A 19,563-nucleotide genomic window follows, 5' to 3' on the forward strand; every position below is an offset into this window, starting at 1 on the left:
TCAAAGCTTTTAGTACTCCTTACAGACTTGGTCTGCTGCAAAACTGCGTGAATCTACACTGAAGGTCATCATTACAGCTTCTCGCACTTCTCTGAAGAGTTTCTAATGTAAAATATAGGAGCTTTAAACTCTTAAAATCCTCAAGGGGAGGCAACATACTGCGCAAAACAAGCTTTGAAGGCCAGGCCCACTAACAGAACAAAACCACAAAAGGAAGAAAAAAGGTACTGATTATCATTAGATTTCCTTTTAAGCAATCCCTATTAAATACTAAAGATGTAAGCATAACACAGGCATCAAGACAAACCAGCCTATGAAGAAAGCCATTAAGAATTTGTTGTGAATCTGTCTGGAGCTCAGCATTACTCAGTCCCAGTTCTAACTGTACTACAAATGGCACATTCAAGCCAGACTTAGGCAGACTGGAAAAAAAAAGATTTAAAGGATAAGAAGTTTCCCAGAAGTATGTCAGGGTTTTTGTGGTCACCAAGTACTGACAGACCCAAGAGATCAGCAAGAACTGGTTCATTCTTTTCAGTTCTTCACGTTTCCGTGTTGGAGGAGAGTTTCTTCACTAAGCTAACACTCACCTAAACTCTTTTCTCTTGCAATGAACCTGATCTCCTGTGAAATATGCGAAACATGAACTTACACAGATCTTCCAGGTCATTAGCACTTGCCGATACATTTTCATGGGCAGTATCATCACCCTGAGAAGGTTTTAGCACCATTCAGTTGCTCCATTATTTTGCATGTGTGTATTTCAAGTCAGTAACATCCTCATTTTATGGAGGGGGAAAAAAAAAGCCAAAACGAAACACACAAATACATTTAAATGCCATAGCAAACAAGCTGGCAGAGAACAAGTCAAGATACCAGAATTTCAATGTAAATACAAGCTAACACAAACCCTGTCCACTACTCCTGACTGCACCTGGTTTACAAAGGTGAAGTACACCAGTGTTTGGATCAAAAGCTTACAGCTAAGCCACGTGATCAGCCCACATTCAGTATTAATGTGACTCCCTAACCCACAATAGGGTATTTCCTCCTGTCTTAGTGGAGAAGAGATCTTTAACTGCTGTAACTGCTCTGCCATCATTTCCTCTTCTCAAAACACACGTTCCCACCTTGATCAGGCTAACTTCCTCCACCACTTTGTACTCTGAGTCTACTGCTAAGAGCAGAAGTTGCTTCACTCATGCTTGCTAGAAGATGCATCTAATCTAGCAGCAATTTTGGTTGTGGTTTAGGGTTTTTTTTTGTTTGGGTTTGGTTTTTTTTAATAATGGCTCCATGTCACAATCCTTCCTACAATCATAGACATATGCCTTCTCCAGGAGCTCTTGATCTTTTTGTTGTGATAATTGCTACTCACAAGTCTCATTCTCACAACCTTGTGCCAACCACAGATCTACCATGTGACACCACACCTTTAATTAAAACATAAATTTTCATAGTTTTTCCTTTTGTACTATAAAGCCTTATCAATTTTGACACAGAAGCCTTACTTCCACCACTTGCTTCCTCAAGTTCACACTAATTACTCTGTATTTCCTTCCTCTAAACTTCATATCTTCACTACAGTGGGGATATTCTCCATTTTAGAGCCAAGAAGCCTGAAGTGGTGTGAAAACAGGCCTTTCAGGCCCATCAGCTTCTCCTAGACTCCATGTAGGGCCATCTGCAGAAAGTGTAAAACCTTTTAATAAATTTATTTCTGCAGTAACTGGGGGCATGTGTAACTACAGTATTGTCGCATGTATTTATGCATTAAGTCATTTCACTGTAAAGAACTGACATCTTCCTTTTTTACTAATGGATTGAAAGAATTGAAGAATACAAGACCCTTCATATTTACCATTCTTTTGTCAAAACAGAAGTAATTTCCACAGATTTTTCTGGATTTTAAATCAGGGATCTGTTAAAATTTAGCACAAGATTTCCTCCTAGAATTCCTTCCTTAAAAAAAAAAAACAGAAGGGGTCATATGACCCAGCTATTAAGTCTTAAGTAGCTGATCAATATTGCCACATTGCAGAGTAAAAGCAAGCTTTGTTAAGTTGAAGTGTACAAGCAAGTTATGCCTCCACTCAAAAAACGGGGAAAAAATGGCAGTGATGCCCTCTACTGACAACTTGCTGTCAGAGTTTTGGGTGTTTTTGGTTTCCTTCCATTTTAAACAAAACGCAGAAAGTTTACCAACACTCATAGGTTAAACCAGGCTAAGGCACACATGTCAACACTTGAAGAAGTTTTCTAAATAGATGCCTCTATTTAGAAATAAAGAGAGACACAAAGAACATGATTTTTAATAGGTGATTAAAAAATTTCAACATTTGTTTTGATGCCTAAAGCTTTGGTTGGCATGAATATAAATCCTGTAATCTAAAAATAAAGGCATGGAGAATGAAACCATCTGTTATTAACAGAAATTCTATAGTTTTGTGTCAGCACGTTAGCATTCGTCTCCAAGTTACAACAAGAAAAACCTCAGCCACCGGTTTACATGTGAAATGCACGATGTTACCCTGTGTGCAGAGCATAAAGCAGATAGATCCCCGGGTGGCCTTTGCTTTACTAGAGGTTCTGACATCCTCCCAGGTTCTTTTTTTTTTTTTTTCAAATTAGGTCCAAAAATGTTAGACCATCATGGACAACTGAACCCATGAGCTTCCACAGCACGCTTTGAATAAAGGTCCACTGGAGTCCCAGGCTGCAGCAGGCCCCACGGTGCATAACCACCACGCCAGCACGCTCTACCTGGGCTTACCTTACACCACTTGAAGGTGATTTAGGATTTCACTTTACTGCTTAAGGATGAAAGTCAGCCTCAACCTCGGTCAGGGAACCCCAGTTCCACTTTAAGCAGCTCCCATTTCTAGCCTGATGCATTTGCTGCTTCCCTTCAGTTTGCTTTGGTTGCAAGGTGCTTCCGCCTTTCCTGGTAGTTTGGGTTTCATAGCAGTTTGTACATGGGCAGCCAAACAAAGTGAGAGATAAAAAAGCTGAAGCTACCCTCCCTTCAGTTTATATCTCCTACCTCATATACTATTGCAGTACATAGCATATAATACTATGTCAGAATTTCTAATATTTGTGTTAGCTTAACTTACATGTATTCCTTAAGAATTTATGATTTTAAAAAACAGACATGGTTTAATTTGTATAAAGTCTTTAAATGCTAAAACACATGGCTTATTTTGTGATAGAAAAATACCGTGAATGAGAGAAATGAGAGAATACAGCAAATTTCATACAGATACATATGTTTCTACACTAAAAGAAAATTCAAGCAGTTCACAATTATAAACCTTGAAATAAGAAACTAAACAGCATTAAACTCCCTCCAGTTCATCCTCCCGCATTTACCAGCGGCAGTGTGACATTGTATTGGGTACACACAACAGGCCAAGAGACAGAACACCTCCCCCAGGCCCCAAAAGCTCTGCTGGGCTCCTTCTCAAGCCAGCCTTGGCTCTGCCCTCGTTTCTTGACACACACTAAACACAGGCAGGTATTACCATTATGTGACTGTGTTCACATAATGCCCGTCTGCTGAGGAAAGGGCACTGACAGCTGCCATTTCCAACACCGGCCAATTCCCAGAGTCTGGAAAAGAAAGCACTCTAATTAAGCACAAATGAGTTAGAGGAGTGAGGGTGAGGAGTAAGGGCAATGGGTGCCCAGAAGTGTTTCCATCAAGGAAGAAAACATGCTGCCTGCTGGCCCGCAATGTGTGCCAGTGGCGTGTCACCAGGACCCCAAAGCAAACAGGAGCAGAAGGTGGGAAGCCAACACAGGAAAGGACCCAGTATAAGGGGAATTATCTCTAACAGCTGTCAGTTTACTAATGCATGTCTGTCCCGAGGAGGTGTAGAGTATGAAGGCGGTACAGAGCAGGACTGCACCATGATAAGAAAAACATCGCTGAACACTGACCCCTTGCACAAAAACTACCTAACACATGACATCAGACCAAGACACAGGGAGGTGAACTTTCCTCTTCACCCTGCCCTGCAGCTTGTGCTGAACCCTCATCTTCGCCTTGCCCTCCACAGCCAGCCATACTCTTGGTGCTTCTCCCTCCCTCTCCTCCTAGCCCTCACAGCCCTGCTTTCTGCTGACCACACCTTAGTTTGCCCACCCCTGCATCCCCTTCTGCTCCTCTTGTGTTACGATCCCTGATTCCCAACAGGGGAGACTTGCTCCTCACGAACTTCTGCTCTGGCATCTCCCATTTGGGCATCACACCTCCTCTTCTGTCCCAGCTCCACGCTTGGGCTTGCTTCTACAGCACAGGCACCTGAGACCACCCTTCCAAGCCTCCTGCCCGCAGAAAGTAACGTGTGATTTTAAGTTGTGAATATGAGTAATACTCAAAGGCGCTCTTTCAGAGCACACATCCCAGTGTATTTTGTTACCTACTACTCTCCCTACACACACAACAGATCTGGAGAGAGGAACCACTTCTTCGAACGAGGAGAAACGACACTTAAAGCCTCAAGGACATACCCGAGCGCTGTTTATGCAAGTTAGTGTTTGAGAGGAGGCAGTCCCAGCTAGCCATCTCCAGCACTGAAAGCTGGTGTATGGGCACTTCTAAATTGCCAAATAAATTAATCCCTGTGAGCAAGGACGTTTTCAGCTCTATTTTTTGAGAACCATATTTGTTAAATTATTTTTCTGTGTATTTTAAGTGTTACTAGATCAAGTTAAATATCTGTCTTAAATGTCTGCTCCAAAGAATAAGTATTTTCAAGCATTTTTAATAACTTCACAAGCTTGCAATTTGTTTAAATCCATCTGAAAAAAATTAGTCCAACTTAAAAAGCTTGTCTGGAATAAAACCCCCCAACATCTTAAATTACATTTTCCTGGAATAAGATGTTCAATTTCCAAATAAGTAGGCTTTAGTCTTTATCTCAGCCTGAGAACCTACAGATCTTCCTCAATTCTAATAACGAACAAGTGGTAACAACTTCTAGTGCTTTACGCTGTGTTATGAAAGATACTGTTACAGTAAAAAGAGACCTTAAAACTTAGCCAATTCCTTTAATATTGAAACTGAATCAGCTCTCTCCATTATTCTACCATTCGTTAATTAGTAGGAAAAACGTTGGTCACCGAGCCACTGGATCTTTATAAACCATTAAATCCACACTGATATGAAACATCTGCTAAAAATGGGCTGCAAACTACTTCTACTCTGGGCAAGTATTCACAATACTACATAAACATGTGGTTGCTGACAGCAGCAATCTTCATGAAAGACAAATTTTGAATGCAAACAGGCCCATGCAGCTTTTTTTCTGTGAAATATTTTACACAGAGAAAAGGAGAACAGCCCTGTAGCAAATATTTCTGCAAAGATTTAAGCTCAGGCAAAATCCAACAAGTTTAGAAAGGAACATCCGTGTGACAGATGTTCTGTGAGAAGCCAAAGGCTTGGGGCAAAACGAATTTCTTTTGCAGCATACCTGCACCTTATATTTTTCTTTCAAGTATCCTCCTCTGTGTCCCCCCCTTGCAACACAATGTACAAAAACGAAAAAAGATCATTTTGTTTTCCTTGAAAGTCTGTTTAGTATCTCTTACTGTTTTGTGGTAAAACATTTCATACACTGAATAATATATGTTATTGTTTTACACATATTGAAGAAGTTCTGTTCTGCTCTGAAAAAATACAAGCAGATCTTGCACACATCAGTGAGGCAGGTTTTAGAACACATACTGATGAAAAAACATACTAATTACTCCGTAAAAGGGCCTACGCACACTTACTGCTTTAAAATCCAGAGCACTAATAAATTAAACCAAGAAAATCTGCCGTAATGCACTGCAACTTTCTTACCAGGACATTGCTCTTAGCAGGTCTGATGTCTTGCAGTTAACTGAAACTGCATGAAATGTGAAGCCAACAAGCAAATCATGGGAAACATGTGAAAGTAACATCCCAGTGATAGTAGATAATCTACTTACCAAGCGATATCATTTTCCCTTCTGTTGTGGATTGCTGTTCAGCCTTCTGATGCTTTACCTTTTATTAATAAAAACACAGCAGCTCACTCCACTAAAAATGGCTGCATTGCTCAGCTAGCAAAACCATGCTAGAGACTAAGCTGCAGTAGGTTAAAGAAAAAAGACAGGAAAAAAAGACAACAACTGCTTCTTGTATGAAACAAAATATCCATGCTGGCACCTTCAATCATGGAGCTACCCTGGAAGCTGCTGCTGCTATTCAAGTGTCTGCAGTAAAGGTCCTGCCACATTCTTGCCTCCTGCATTGGTTTTCAGCTACAAGAGCTCAGAGCAGGCTAGCAAACACCTCCTTCCCAAGTGAAAGCTCTAATTTCTTCTTCTGCAGTGAAATCAACCAACTTTCTATGCTACAGAGTGAGTGACAGTAATGTCAGCCAATCAGCTTGAGTTTTCCAGGAAAATCACCCCTTAATTCATTCAAAATCAGGTCATATGACACTATTTGAAATGCTATTGGCTTAGGAGGAACATAGCATTTTAGCCTAATCAGGGTAAGGCCACCCATCTAAGCCTCCCTAGGCTGAAGCCACCTTGACTCTAGGCAGGCTGAGGATAGGAAAAGAAGAATGCAGACCTACCAGAGCCTCCCAGCTGTTAAAGGGCCGGAGTGCTATTATCTTCTGAGCCTTTTTCTGAGAACACTGGGGAATCAAAGTCAGTTCACTCGGGGAAGCATCCTGCAGGAAGCTGAGGATTTTCACTTTGTAGCCATCATCCATCACTTCATCACCGCTGCTGTAGTCTTCATCAAGGGAGCTACCACCGTCTTCAGAAGCAGACTCATCCTCCAAGTCGTCTGTTTCTCTTTTAGTACTCCAAACATTCCTTTTGCCTTTGTCCTTTTTCTGAAAGCCATTCTGCTCTTTCCCAGAAGATTTCTGCTTCGGCTTCTCTTCACTCTCATCACTTCTGCTCTTGGCAGAGGCTTCAGTCCAGTCAGAAGCTTCGCTTTTGGGAGGAAATTCCATGCCTATGCATGCAATATGGAAGGCAACAAGTCAATGCATACTGGTTAAGGGCAAATTAAAACGCACTCTTCTTCCAAAATAAACCCAATATAGATATAAAACACAATTCTAGTATTTAATACACAACTCAACAGCAGGTGTTACTAAGAGAAGAAAAGGAGCAAACAGCATGGAAGTCTGTTTAAAACATAAATAGAGCCAACTGTGAGTCTAAGATGAGCAATGCTAATTTGTATACTGCTCAAATAGCAGAAGGTTTTAAGTAACTATCTTAAAATACAGATGATCAGCACTATATAAAACACTTGAGCTGCAGAAGCTCCAAGGTAAGAGCAGATAGTTAAGAACTCTGATGTATCACTGGGATGAGAAACTGGTCCCACGCCACTCAACTGCAGAGATATTAATTCTGCTATTTCAGAAAACAAGCCTACTTTCACCAGAAAAATCCATTTTAATCCATTTTAATGCATCTCAGTATAGCATTAAAGGCGGGACAACAAAACCATGTACTTGTTAAAGAAACTGGAAGGATGAAGTAATTTCCAAATTCCAAAATAACCGTACCACCTTAAAGTAAGATAGAGGTTATTTAACAGAATGCAAGCAAGTAATTTTCAGAAGTGACTTGCACGGGTTTTTCTTCCTTCTCTGGAAGAAAGCATTTGCAATGCTTCCTCTTCTGCCCAATCCCACCTTGCTGCTGACTGATGCCAACTCCAATGTCTACCTTCACAGAAGCAGCAGCAGCAGCGAGGGCCCAGCCTCATGCATACTGATAGCTCTCTCCACTCACAAAGAATCCAATTACGAATACTATCCTATCCCAAAAATACTTAAATAGCTTATACAGCAAAACATACATGTATATGACAGTGTCTAACACCCAGAAGTAATCAACTCATTAAATAGCATTTGGGTTATGACTCGCAGATTCACCTAGAATCACAGTTCTTGCTCCCTACCACATTTAACGCAGTGGTATTTCTAAACTGGCTGTATAATTTAAGGACTATTTCTAAGATTTTTTTCTCATAGAATATATTTTAGAAGGATAAAATAGCGTATGCCACTTGTCACCTATGCAGTTATTTGCATTAACTGATTTACAAATTACTCCAGTTAAAAAAACAAAACCTATTTTTAAACAAGCAGGAGGGGAGCAGGTGTCAGCTTTGACACATTTCGTAATATATTTTATGATATAGCCATCGGTAATTACAACTTCTTATGTAAATCTGCATTAGCAAGGCAAAGATATTTATCTCTACTTACACAGCAAAAGATAAAACAATCATGACACTTAAAAAGAAAAATTGAATTTCCTTCTTTTATCCTCCCCATAATAGTAACTTGAAGTATCAGTGCAAGTTTCTAGGCATAGTCCTGTCAGGACTGTCATTGCTGGACACTAGAAAAGGTTTGTATCACAAGTCTGTTTTATCTTGGGATAAAACGCATTATAAATCTGTCTTTACCCTCATCATCTTCTGCAAATACTTTCAGGGCCTCCAGTGCTTCATGAAACACCCAGTTATGTTCCTGCAGTACATCTCTCAGTTCCTAGTAAAAGATAAGAAAATTTGTATTGTGGCGAGATAAGCAAAAACTAAGTTTCTGTGCATAACATCATTAAGGCACTAACACAATTTTAATTGCACAAGGCCAAAAAAACCCTGTAAATCAGATTATTCAAAATAGAAGAAGTCAAAAGGAGAAAACCCTTCCATTTTTCCTTATACAGTTTAGGCAGAGCTGCACTCCACTTTTCAAAAGGTTAAGAGCACACATAAACAAACTTTGGTTCCAACAATTTAAAGCACAGTATTAAAACGCCCTGACTAGTTGCTGAGAATTGTCAGGTAACACACAAATACAAACTGCATGGTATATCTAGCCATCCAGGGGAGAAAAGCGTGTGAGAGAGGGAGGGATAAATTCTCCGTGCAGTTTTATAATAGGTCATGGAATTTGACTATGCCAGGCTGGTCATGGGACCAAAAAAGTAGGATGAGAAGTTCCATATATTCCTGATCACATCCAACTGCTTTCAGTTCAGGGCAAGTTACATTCCAAAAGCAGCAAAGACCTTCCTACCCTCGGCTCTTTCCAAGCGTGCTGCTGGTGTAAGGACTGTTTCATTTGGACTACCAAGAGCTGCAATTTTCTTAAGACATCAAAAACTGATGTGCCATCAGGAGACATGAGCTCACCTCCTTATCCAATCCAGGGAACGTATTTTGCAGCTTCTTCACAAGCATCTCTTGCCTCTCCCATTGCCTTTGGGGTTCTGACTCATCCAGCTGTGTTTAAAAAAAAAAAATCTATTAGTTTTAATGTAAATTACAGAAACAGAAAAAAAAATTCAAAACAATTAAACGTAATCAGTATTGCTTATCCTGACGTGCTTTTGTCATTTAGAGTGGCTCTTTAAGACAAATCCAAGTTGCAGAAGTGATTCCTCATACATAGCCAGTCAAAATAAGACCAAAACTTTCATAAGCATCGAAAACGTCTTCAGTCATGAATGACTGGCATTCTTTACTTGATAAGCATACACAGTGGAAAGTTACATATCGAAATGTAAATAATTTAGAATTATCTAGTTTGTATTTCTTTAAAAAGTTAGTGATTCTGGACGACATTTAAGGCAGAAGATGGCAGGGTTAACAGTAATTTAGGTTAGGTTACCGAAAGTGCAGTATTTAACCCACCAGAGTCTATAAACATGTCAAATGGTGTGTGTTCATAGAAGATTTACAGGTAAAAATCCACAAATACTGTGCCACAGCACCATGGAGTCACCTCAAAAGCTGGCAAAAGCTTTCATCAGCAATAGCTTCACTAACAGCTACTATCAGCCTGCAAAAAGGAAGGTTTCTTATGAACAAGTGCCAAAACTTCTACATGCCACAAGCTGCTCTGTTATGTATTCACCACAAAGAATTACACAAGTTTCTTCACAGAGCTTTGAATGCAAAGTGGTTACAGACCTACTTATCTACAGCAGAGATGCCAACAGGTTTGATCAATATTTACTTTGCTCAATGTCGCTATTTGCTAAGAGAGCACAAACCAGATCACCCAGAAGCACTCCGAGGAACAGATGACACTGTTCCTTTCCTCCATGAGCCTACGGTATCATTAAAAGTACAGTACATACAATAGCTGGCAAAGTATGCTCTGGTCTTAAGAACCAGCTCAGGAACCATAGGAAAAGCAACAGCAAGAAAAAACCCTGCAAGTTTTCTCACTATGATTCTCTACTACAAATTCTGAAAACCTGTGTTTCAGCTTTATTTTTCCCATTCCTTCCCCCTTTAACTGTAATTGAACTGTTAAGCACAGAACTCAAGACTCCTGCATAAAACCAGTTCCAGTGAAGCATTGATTGCTAGGCTGGCTGGGTAATAATTTAGTAAAGTCTCCTCTGTAACCTAACCCAGGGGTTTGGTGAGGAAGAACAAACCCAAACCCCAGCAAATCTTGCCTCACAAAATTCACAGCTCTCCTCCAGGAAGTAGGGGAATATCCAAGTAATATTTTTGCTTTCATGGAAAACTCTGCATTTTCTTCATTTCATTCTGAGGACAGTATTTGGTTAAATTTCAACACAAAGAGAGTCGCCATCCTCCATCCAGCCTCCAATATTTACTGTATAATTTCCTTTCTCTACCATAAGTGGTTTCCTCATGACAGCACTGTAGGACGGTGCATAAAATCTGCCAAATACCAACCTGAATGCACCAGGGCCATTACATAGTTCATATTTATTAGTAGAGGTCAAAGCAATCATGCCTTTGAAAGTAACCAATTCATTCCTTTTAAAGATTTCCCAAAGTCATAGTTTCAAATATATAAACAAACAACATTACTCTTAAAACAGAGAAGAAAAATAGCAACAGATGTTGAATTTCACCTGAGGAAACACAAGGAATGACCTGATGAGGCAAGGCGATCCGTAGCCTGTATAACTCCCACTGACGTTCACAAGAACTGAATGGTACACAGAGCCTCATACACTGCTACCTACCATCAAGCACTCCCACAAAAGCAGTGAACAGGCTATTGGGATACAAATCCACAAACACTAAAGAACAAAGCAGGTAATTCCATTCAGAATTGCCAGAGGAGAAGAAAGTAGAAAAACCTAATTCACGTGGCAAGATTTGAATTTGATCGGATTTTCTGATAAAACACACCAAGTTCATGATGCCACTGTCATTGAACAAGTCCGGTAACCCACTTATTTTACAATGCACAGAGAAAAAAACCCAGTACTTACATAATTAGCTTTTGGCTTTTTTGTGACTTGCTCATTTCTGTCTTTGCAATTTGTGGGAGAATCCTTTAGTTTCCTTTTACGAGAGGCAGCTTTAAAAAGAATTGAGGCATAAAATAATTACTTTCATTAACTTCACCCTAGAACAATAGGATCATCCAAAGCAACACTATAGTAGCTACTTATTAACTGCACAAGATGTTTACCAGTCCCTGTAACGGCTTCCTATTATAGCCCACAGATACACTGAAGCTTCAAGCAAAGCAGCTGCTTGAAAGTACATGTTTATTTACCTCTAAGTTTTCTTTAGTAGTTTGGCAATTAATCGAGCAATTACCCCATATATAACAACTGAAACAGCACTTATGTATATATACATATATCTAAATATAAATATATATATAAATTGCCAAGTATTTTACACACAAGTTGCATAAAGGTATATGTCTGTTTTTACTCAAGCTGACTGCTTTTGGGAAGTTGGTATTTAATCAAGGCTGAACCCCAGTCATGAGTTGGAATATGTACATCATTGCCAATCTGGAAGTGCTGATGACTGATTTCTGGCTCAGGTGCACACCAGAGAGGTTACCACTGAAGAGTTTTCAACATTAAATCCCAATGTCTGAAAGAAAACTACGCATACTAAGTTGGTGATAACTAAATATCAGCGATAACCACATTACTTATGAATAGTGCATATGAGCCAGAGCTTTCTGAATATCTTTGGGCCTTCCAGAGGAATCCTTGTTTTCCCAATAAATTTTATGGTTAATGAGCAATGACAAAAGCAGCTCCAGGGTTTCAAAGTTTAGAGGGGCATCTGTAACTACTTCCACTGTCATTTGCTGCTACCACTACCAAAAAAACCCACCTTATTACTGTGACTTTCCTGCCATTACAAAAGAAACAGTCATTTCTTCCTGTTCAAAAAGCAGTGAACATCAGACAGGTTTACATGAGGCTTCAGCTCAGAAGCACCCTCACCAATCTCATGGTTTTCAAGATGTACAGAGAACAACACCAGAAAAATCATAAGCAGCAAGTATTATAACTCTATACCTTTCATTCATACACATATTTTCAGTGTGTGACATCTAATCTGCATGCCTATAAGTCATCTGCAATGCTTCGTGTTTTAGCTATATACAACTACTGAATTCAAGCTATAAATACAAGTTTTTTGTCATTTTGAAAAAACAGAAAAATTTGAGGACTTTGACACACTTTTTTAGCACAGCCATGCAACTGTATCTTGTCCCTGACCTCTCACACAGTCAACACTTAACAAGTAAAGCGTATCATAAATCGACATAAATAAGCAGATGTTCAGTAATATCTCAATTTTTTAAAAAGTGTCCAAAACAAGGTGATTTATGCCATCACTTTCAGGCGTGCTTACTCCTAACTAAACATTTTATACAACAGCTGTGATTAGTGAGAATTTTGCTGCCAAGATTCTTCTGCGAGCTCATATTGAAAAGATGTGAAACAGCATTCTTAGATCAACAGAAAAATGGCCAAAAGGCAGGGCCTATGTACCAGAAATCAAAATGGTTTAGTTCAAACACGTGAACTGCAACAAAGTTTAAGGACTTACACTACCTGAAATTGGTTTAATATTAATCAAAACCTTTGAAAAGTAATCACAGTCTTCCAGGAAGGGATTTTTCCAGCAGCAGCAGCACTCAGAAGCAGTGTCTCCCTCAAAAATATGCGAGCTCTGGTTTTCTATTGCCAGCATCCAAGAACTCCCATCTATAGAATCTGATCGCGCACACAGCAATAACCTCAAAATGTTGGTCTGGTTGGGTTAAAAAAAAAAAACCAACACACCCAACAAAAACCACCACCAAGTTAAAAAAAACCCAAAACACACCAAAACAAAACAACCACAAAAAAACCCACAAAAGCAACCCTTCATTAAAACTAGCCCAATGTTTTAAAGCTTTCTGATAATTGTTAAAAATCTTTTAAGTTGTATATAAAAATCAGAAGATTAAAATACGGTAAGTACAACAGGGGGAACCGAATTAGCAAAATATAATCTACTTTGGAAAAGGAGTAGAAATGTCCTCCTTTGGCACACGAGCCTCCTAGCTTCCTAGACATAGTGCTTCCAAATCCACAGGATACTGCATGAAAAGATACATGAACCATTTAAAAAAATTATAGTAAGAGTGACTTGAAGAACAAATTCCTCTTTTCTGTTATGTTTTCGGATTTTAGCCTGCATCCTCTTCTCACCTTTGCAAAGCCTGTAATTTCAGTTTTGTGTTATTACAATAAACAATAGTATAACTTTTAGCTTATGATTTACCACTTTTTAAATACCTCCCAAACAAGATTACTCCACTGAATTAGCTACAGCTTCTGAAGTTTGTAATGGCTATTTTTTGTTAAATATACCTTCATCATTGAACTTCAAACCAGCGGCTATTGCTTCATCCATTGTGTGTGATGATTCTATCAACTGCAAAAAAAAAAGTCAACTGCTAAGTGGTGAGATTTAATCCAGTTGAACAGAGGAGGACAATGACAGAAAGTGTGACTGAAATACACTTTAAAAACCACCCCAAAAATACATGTATTATAAAATCCAAGAACAAAATTAACAGGTACCAAATTAGTTAAGACTGATCACATATGCTGTATTTGGAAACACTTTTTAATCCAATCTCATTTATTATCGCTTTTTCTCCTACTTCACAAATACAGCAGGCAGGTTTACTGAAAAGCTTTTTTTAAAAAACTAGTCACTGTTACTATCACAAAACCAGATGACCCAAAAACCTAATTGAACTCTGAAAATATCTGTATACTGTTATGTCACATTGGTCGATTTCCTGAAAGTACGTGCACGAAACATAACATGCTTCGAGGTTTATCTATACTTCCTCGCAGTCCTAGATTCTTTCTTCATCCACGTGTGACCTCAAAATAGACAACTTTTACAGATTAATTGGATGTTGAGACTTTTAGAATGCTTTTTTTGCAAGTGAGGTAACTGCAACAGAGCAAAATAGCCTAAAGGTTACAAATACAAAAAAACACAAAACATGAAGTTCTGAGGAATCCTGATCCCCAAGTATCTGCCCATGTTTGTAAACAGCATCTTAACAATTTTGCTATAAACATATAATTTCCTTTTCAAAAGGCTCACAATTTTTCCTTAATGGCCTTCATAAATTTCGTAGGGTTTGTCAGGACAGACTGTTCCACATCCTTCATGAAGCAACAACAGATTTGCCTAATATTCCTGTCTTCCTTCAAAAGTGTTGTGGATATGTAACTGCAGTCAAAAATTTGCACCGCCTTTATGTACTACAAAGCTCTGCTGATACAGGAGCCATCTTGCACTCTCCTGAGAACAAATACCGTCAGCACTACATACCACTGAGTAGTTAAAAACATCACTGAAGTCACAAAACAGTCAGACCTCGTGTCATTTCTAGCTAGTTTCTAAGCTACAATGAACTGTTATCACTCTTCGGTTTAAATATATTCTACCTGGCCAAAAATTGAAGTTTCATACATTCCAGGCATCTACAATGTAAATTTTATTACAATTTCCGGGAGAAAAAAAAAATCCCAAACTGCTATTTGCAACCCCTTCTTTCTTTCTAAAGTTGAAAGCCTATATATAAAGCTTGAGCCACTGGGAGAAAAATACCCAGCAAGGAGCACCAGTAAAATGTCTATATTTTTTTAATGACATTTCAACAGCCAGGAAGCTTAACAGATTAATTTAAACATATTTAGCTTTGAAAACTAAAGCTGATGAAAACCTAGTTACGTATCAGCACTGAAAAGTAACCTTGCTAAAAATATATTTTACTGTACTGAAGATATTTTACTGTAATAAGTCACCATAATGTTACTGTAGATTTGTACTGTACCTTGGACACTGGCCAAGAGTATATCAGGTTCACATGCCAGCATTATCATAATAAACTATAGTAAATTCAAACCTACCCTCTTTTTGCCTCACTGGAAGTACTGAAGGCTTTGAGTATTAAATTTCATAAATGCAAGGGTGCAGCGTTTCATCTACTGGTAAAGATGGCAATGATATAAATATTTCTGCATTTGATCATTTAACTGCACTCCTATAACGGCAGTTATCAATAATTATCAACAAAGACAGTTGTAACAAAGATTAAATATCACAACAGAAAGAAATAGTAGAAAAAAATTTCTACACATTGGAATTCACCATTGCCGAGTTGATCTAACGGTCTATATACATATGAATACACACACACGTATATAAAAAGTGTGTGTATATTCATTTTTATAGACACATAAGTATCTGTTTATGTACGCACGTGTATATGGAAATATTACATGGCTGTAACATTCCCCTAAAATACATTACTTTGACATACCCTTTTGCTAATAAGAATTAAGGCTGTTCCCTCTAATAAAGCCACAGGCTTAGGAATGCTGCCTACAAAACAGTCATCAAAATAAATCTAAAGAACAGAGCATTATTACTTGTAGTAATTCTTGGTCACTTTTTTGGGGAAAAAGTTCCTTCAGTGTTTGTAGCTTTGCATCTCTGATGTCTTCGTCTACACTCTTCTTCACAGCTGGTGGCTGATCCACACCATTCACGTATGCCAACTGGGGTAGTTCGTCTTCAGGCTGCTCATCATCATCAGACTGTTCAGAACTAGAATGTATGGGGGAGGACGAAAAGAACTGAAATTTATTTTTGCTCATGAATGTTTTAGTCTATCAGAACGTTACTGTAAACCAAAACCAACAGGATCACACAAAATGCATTCAATAACACCAGATCAGCTTGTACCCAAAGTGATACCTCCTGTTCAAGACAAAATAAAGCATATATGGTTAAGCACAGTCTTCCGTTTGCAGTAGACACATATTAACTTAGCAAAGGAAAGAAGAAAGGAGTAACAGACAAGGGAAATTCCATTCCTTACTCTCGTATTGTGCTATAAAAGGTTACTTGCCAATTTAGCAACAACCATCTTAACACATTTCATCATTTCAGCTACCTGACTTACATCAGACCATCTCAAGTTTGCCTCAGTCTTGCTAGTATTTATTTGCCCAACAGATAAACAGATGTGGAGAAGCTCTTTGTAAAGACTTTCCAGGTGCAGTATCAACCCTGTCCTAGTTCTCAGCTCACTGAGAAAGAAAATTCAAAGATCCTTACACCGCATCTTAAACATCTAAACATGGGAAGAACCCTTCTGTGAAAAGCAGAGTCCTGAATTTACAGGAAGATTTATTATTAGAGCTAACCTGCAGGAAACGCTATTTTAAATAATATAAAAATTAAATATATTTTGAAATGAGAAGTAAAAATATATTTTTCACTATATTCAGCTGCACAGACAAGGGTGAACATAAGCATGGGTCTCCTATCTTACTGCCCTCCACAGACATGTAAAAACGTCCTTTCCTGAATGAAAACTAATTGAACTGTATGGAGGGTGCCATTTCATAGGGATTTCATCAGAATGGCCTGCCTGCAGGTCTCTCTACACAGATATAGGTAAAAGACTAAAAAGAAACCTGTTTTTCCTCACTATATCTTTCTTTAGCAGTTGCAACAGGCAGATTGCAATACAGTTCTGAAAAAAAGTAGTAACATGCTGCTTACATAGATACACACTATTTTGAGACAACTGTTCATCAAATAATCCTTTTCTCCCTATTCTGTTCAAAAGGCACACAGTGCCATGTGGACTCTCTGGTTGTGCCTCAGAGTAAAAAAAATCCTCAAAACAACAACAAAAAACCCACCCCAAACAGATTCTTCTTCAATCCACCAAGCCACCTAGTTGTAAACTTCAGAAGGTGAATTCGGCATCTACTTGAAGTCTTAGTGAAATGGGATATTAAAATTCTATTAGCAGATTTCAGATCTGTTCGCCTTGATAAGGAAAAAAGTTTCTTTATAAACTACATATAAGAAGAAAAATCAATCCAAATGGAAATGCTAACACTGCAATTACCCTATCTTTTCCTATCAAGGATTAACATCTAGATACTTGTCAACAAAGCCAGTGTTGCAAACATCATAAATCTTGTCCTCTCTGTATAGTCACATTCTTATCAAGCATGAAGAAACACTCATTTAACCGCTAAATGAGTGTGACTCAGACCCACAAAACCTTGTGTTAGAGTTCTGCTTTTTTCCAACAGAGTGCAGACAGCAACTCTAGTAGTGAAGCTTGCAGCACACTTCCTTTTAGGAAAGACATGCTTTCTGCTCTATCCCTTATTCAGGGGTAAGGGGGGTTGAGATACCCTGCAAAAAGAAAAAAAAACATATCACAAAACCCCCAAACACTAGGTAACACGTGCACTAAAATGCACAGTGCAAGACACTCAGTTGGCTGATTCTGTGCAAAGCCTGGCTAAATTCATCACAAGCCAGAGTTCAAAGCCTGGCCAGATCCAAGCTACCTCCTGCCACACTCTCAATTTATTAGCTCAACTAGAATGCCACTTGTGAGACAGCCTCGTGGGTTCAGTACACATTGATTAGCGCCTGAGCCAACACACTGTGCCAAAGTGTCAGGCACTGGGGTGCCTGGTGCACAAGAGATCAGTGGCTACACAAGAGAAGTAGAAGAGGATGTAGCTTATCTTCATCAATCCCACTAAGAGGCTCTTTGCGGTCCGTCTCTCACTCCCAGTAATCAGAATACAGTACAGAAATAGCAAGCTGTGGCTCTGCAAGTTGGATCCTGCACAGCTTATTAGCGCCAGCTCCATATGGTACAAAACCGCTTGCATTGCTTCCAAATTGGGTTGATCCCAGGAGCAGTGTAACTATGTTTACACAGCACTGCACACAAGCCAATTCGGCGCATGCAACCAGCTTGCTGTCTGTATCCTTGCACAATCTACGACTTCAACCATAGACAGGAACAGTTCACTCTGCTAACTACTAACTATTTTCTTTTTTTCTTACCAAGTATCTGCCTGAAGTTGAAACTTTGGGGAAGATGCATTAAATATTCCAGATAATAGCAGCAGGGAAAAGCATTATTTCATTTCTGCTGACAAGCTCCGGTAACTCCATACTCTGCATAAAGACTGAAAATCTGGCAAGAGACTATGCCTGTTAAGGTTGCTGTTGCCGTAGAAGTTTCCCACAGATTCATTCAGCCAGTCAAAAAAAGCAGGTTAAGCTATCTTGTTTTGCTTAGCACAAGAACATTTAAGGGGCACACACCGCTACCACATTTCAGTCACACAGACATAACCAGCAGGTAATACATAGCAGCGGTTTCCTTAAACCATTCCAGCTGGTTATGCAAGATGCCAGTCTACTACTAGACTCTCCTGCACTCTCAGTGCTGCCTTTCTAGCACCCACTCAAGTGACTCTTGCACAGCAGCCTGTTCTCTCCCAGCTTATGCAAAAATACAAATATCCAAATCACTAAAAAAAATTTTTTTCACAAAGCATAGCAAACCCAGCATGACACTAACACTTAACTTCAGCTCAGGAACTCTTATACTACGCACTGAATCTACTTGATTTTCTGTCCACTACAGCTTCACAAAAAAAAAACCCAAACCAAGCTAAAATCAACTCCAGTTTAGTTTAAAACTAACAAAGCAAATATTTTATGGTTAAGCTTTCAAGTGCCATTAAAAGGACTTCAGATGGGCAAATGCACAAACGTGTAATGAACATCACACGTACAGAACTCCTCCCTTGTGTCTTCTCTGAGAAAATGGCATAAAAGCTGGAATCTTCTTCCCTGGAAATCCAGTAAAGGTTAGTTAGGGGCAGGTAAATGACAAACCAGTAAACCAGAACCTAGCCTCCGATTTTCAATTCAGTATCTCTATTTAGAACATCACATCAGGTTGCACAAACATTACAGAAAACTGGCTTAAAGCATACATTACAGCCGTGTCTCTCCTTGGAGCCCTGTTTTCTTTCGCAGTGCTGAAGTTTCTTGGTTCGTCATCTTCACTGTCTGAAGACAAATCTAGGAACTGTACCCCTCTTTGATGCTTGAAATAAGATTGTGTCCTTGTCCTCTTGGCTTCAGGAGTTTCTGGGATGGCAGAGTACCCTGTGCAAGCCGTTTCAATAGGAGAAAAGACAGGAGACAATGACTTATGACTTCAAATATTTATCTGTATGCAGAGCATCAGAGAGCTATGATTTCTTCCTTACACACAGCAACAATTTAAACAGAACTCACATCCTTATGCATGGAAAAGTCCTGTTAGCTGTATTCCTTAAAGCAGTAACTTACCTGGCAAA

The 19,563-nt window shown here is 39.0% G+C and overlaps 1 protein-coding gene across 1 annotated transcript in view; it reads right to left on the reverse strand.

Annotated features, from left to right (window-relative positions):
* Window positions 1–19,563, reverse strand: part of SMARCAD1 (SNF2 related chromatin remodeling ATPase with DExD box 1) — a 47,464-nt gene that overhangs the window by 13,548 nt on the left and 14,353 nt on the right. Inside the window, exons 3-9 of the mRNA XM_075090835.1 lie at window positions 19,195–19,369; window positions 15,790–15,967; window positions 13,702–13,765; window positions 11,296–11,384; window positions 9,224–9,313; window positions 8,489–8,573; window positions 6,621–7,012 (exon numbers count right to left, since the gene is read on the reverse strand). Coding sequence (XP_074946936.1) covers window positions 6,621–7,012; window positions 8,489–8,573; window positions 9,224–9,313; window positions 11,296–11,384; window positions 13,702–13,765; window positions 15,790–15,967; window positions 19,195–19,369 — 1,073 coding nt within the window. The remainder of the gene's footprint in view (window positions 1–6,620; window positions 7,013–8,488; window positions 8,574–9,223; window positions 9,314–11,295; window positions 11,385–13,701; window positions 13,766–15,789; window positions 15,968–19,194; window positions 19,370–19,563) is intronic.

The sequence above is a fragment of the Phalacrocorax aristotelis genome, chromosome 4 (genome assembly GCF_949628215.1).
Source record: "Phalacrocorax aristotelis chromosome 4, bGulAri2.1, whole genome shotgun sequence".
NCBI classification, from domain to species: Eukaryota; Metazoa; Chordata; class Aves; order Suliformes; family Phalacrocoracidae; genus Phalacrocorax; species Phalacrocorax aristotelis.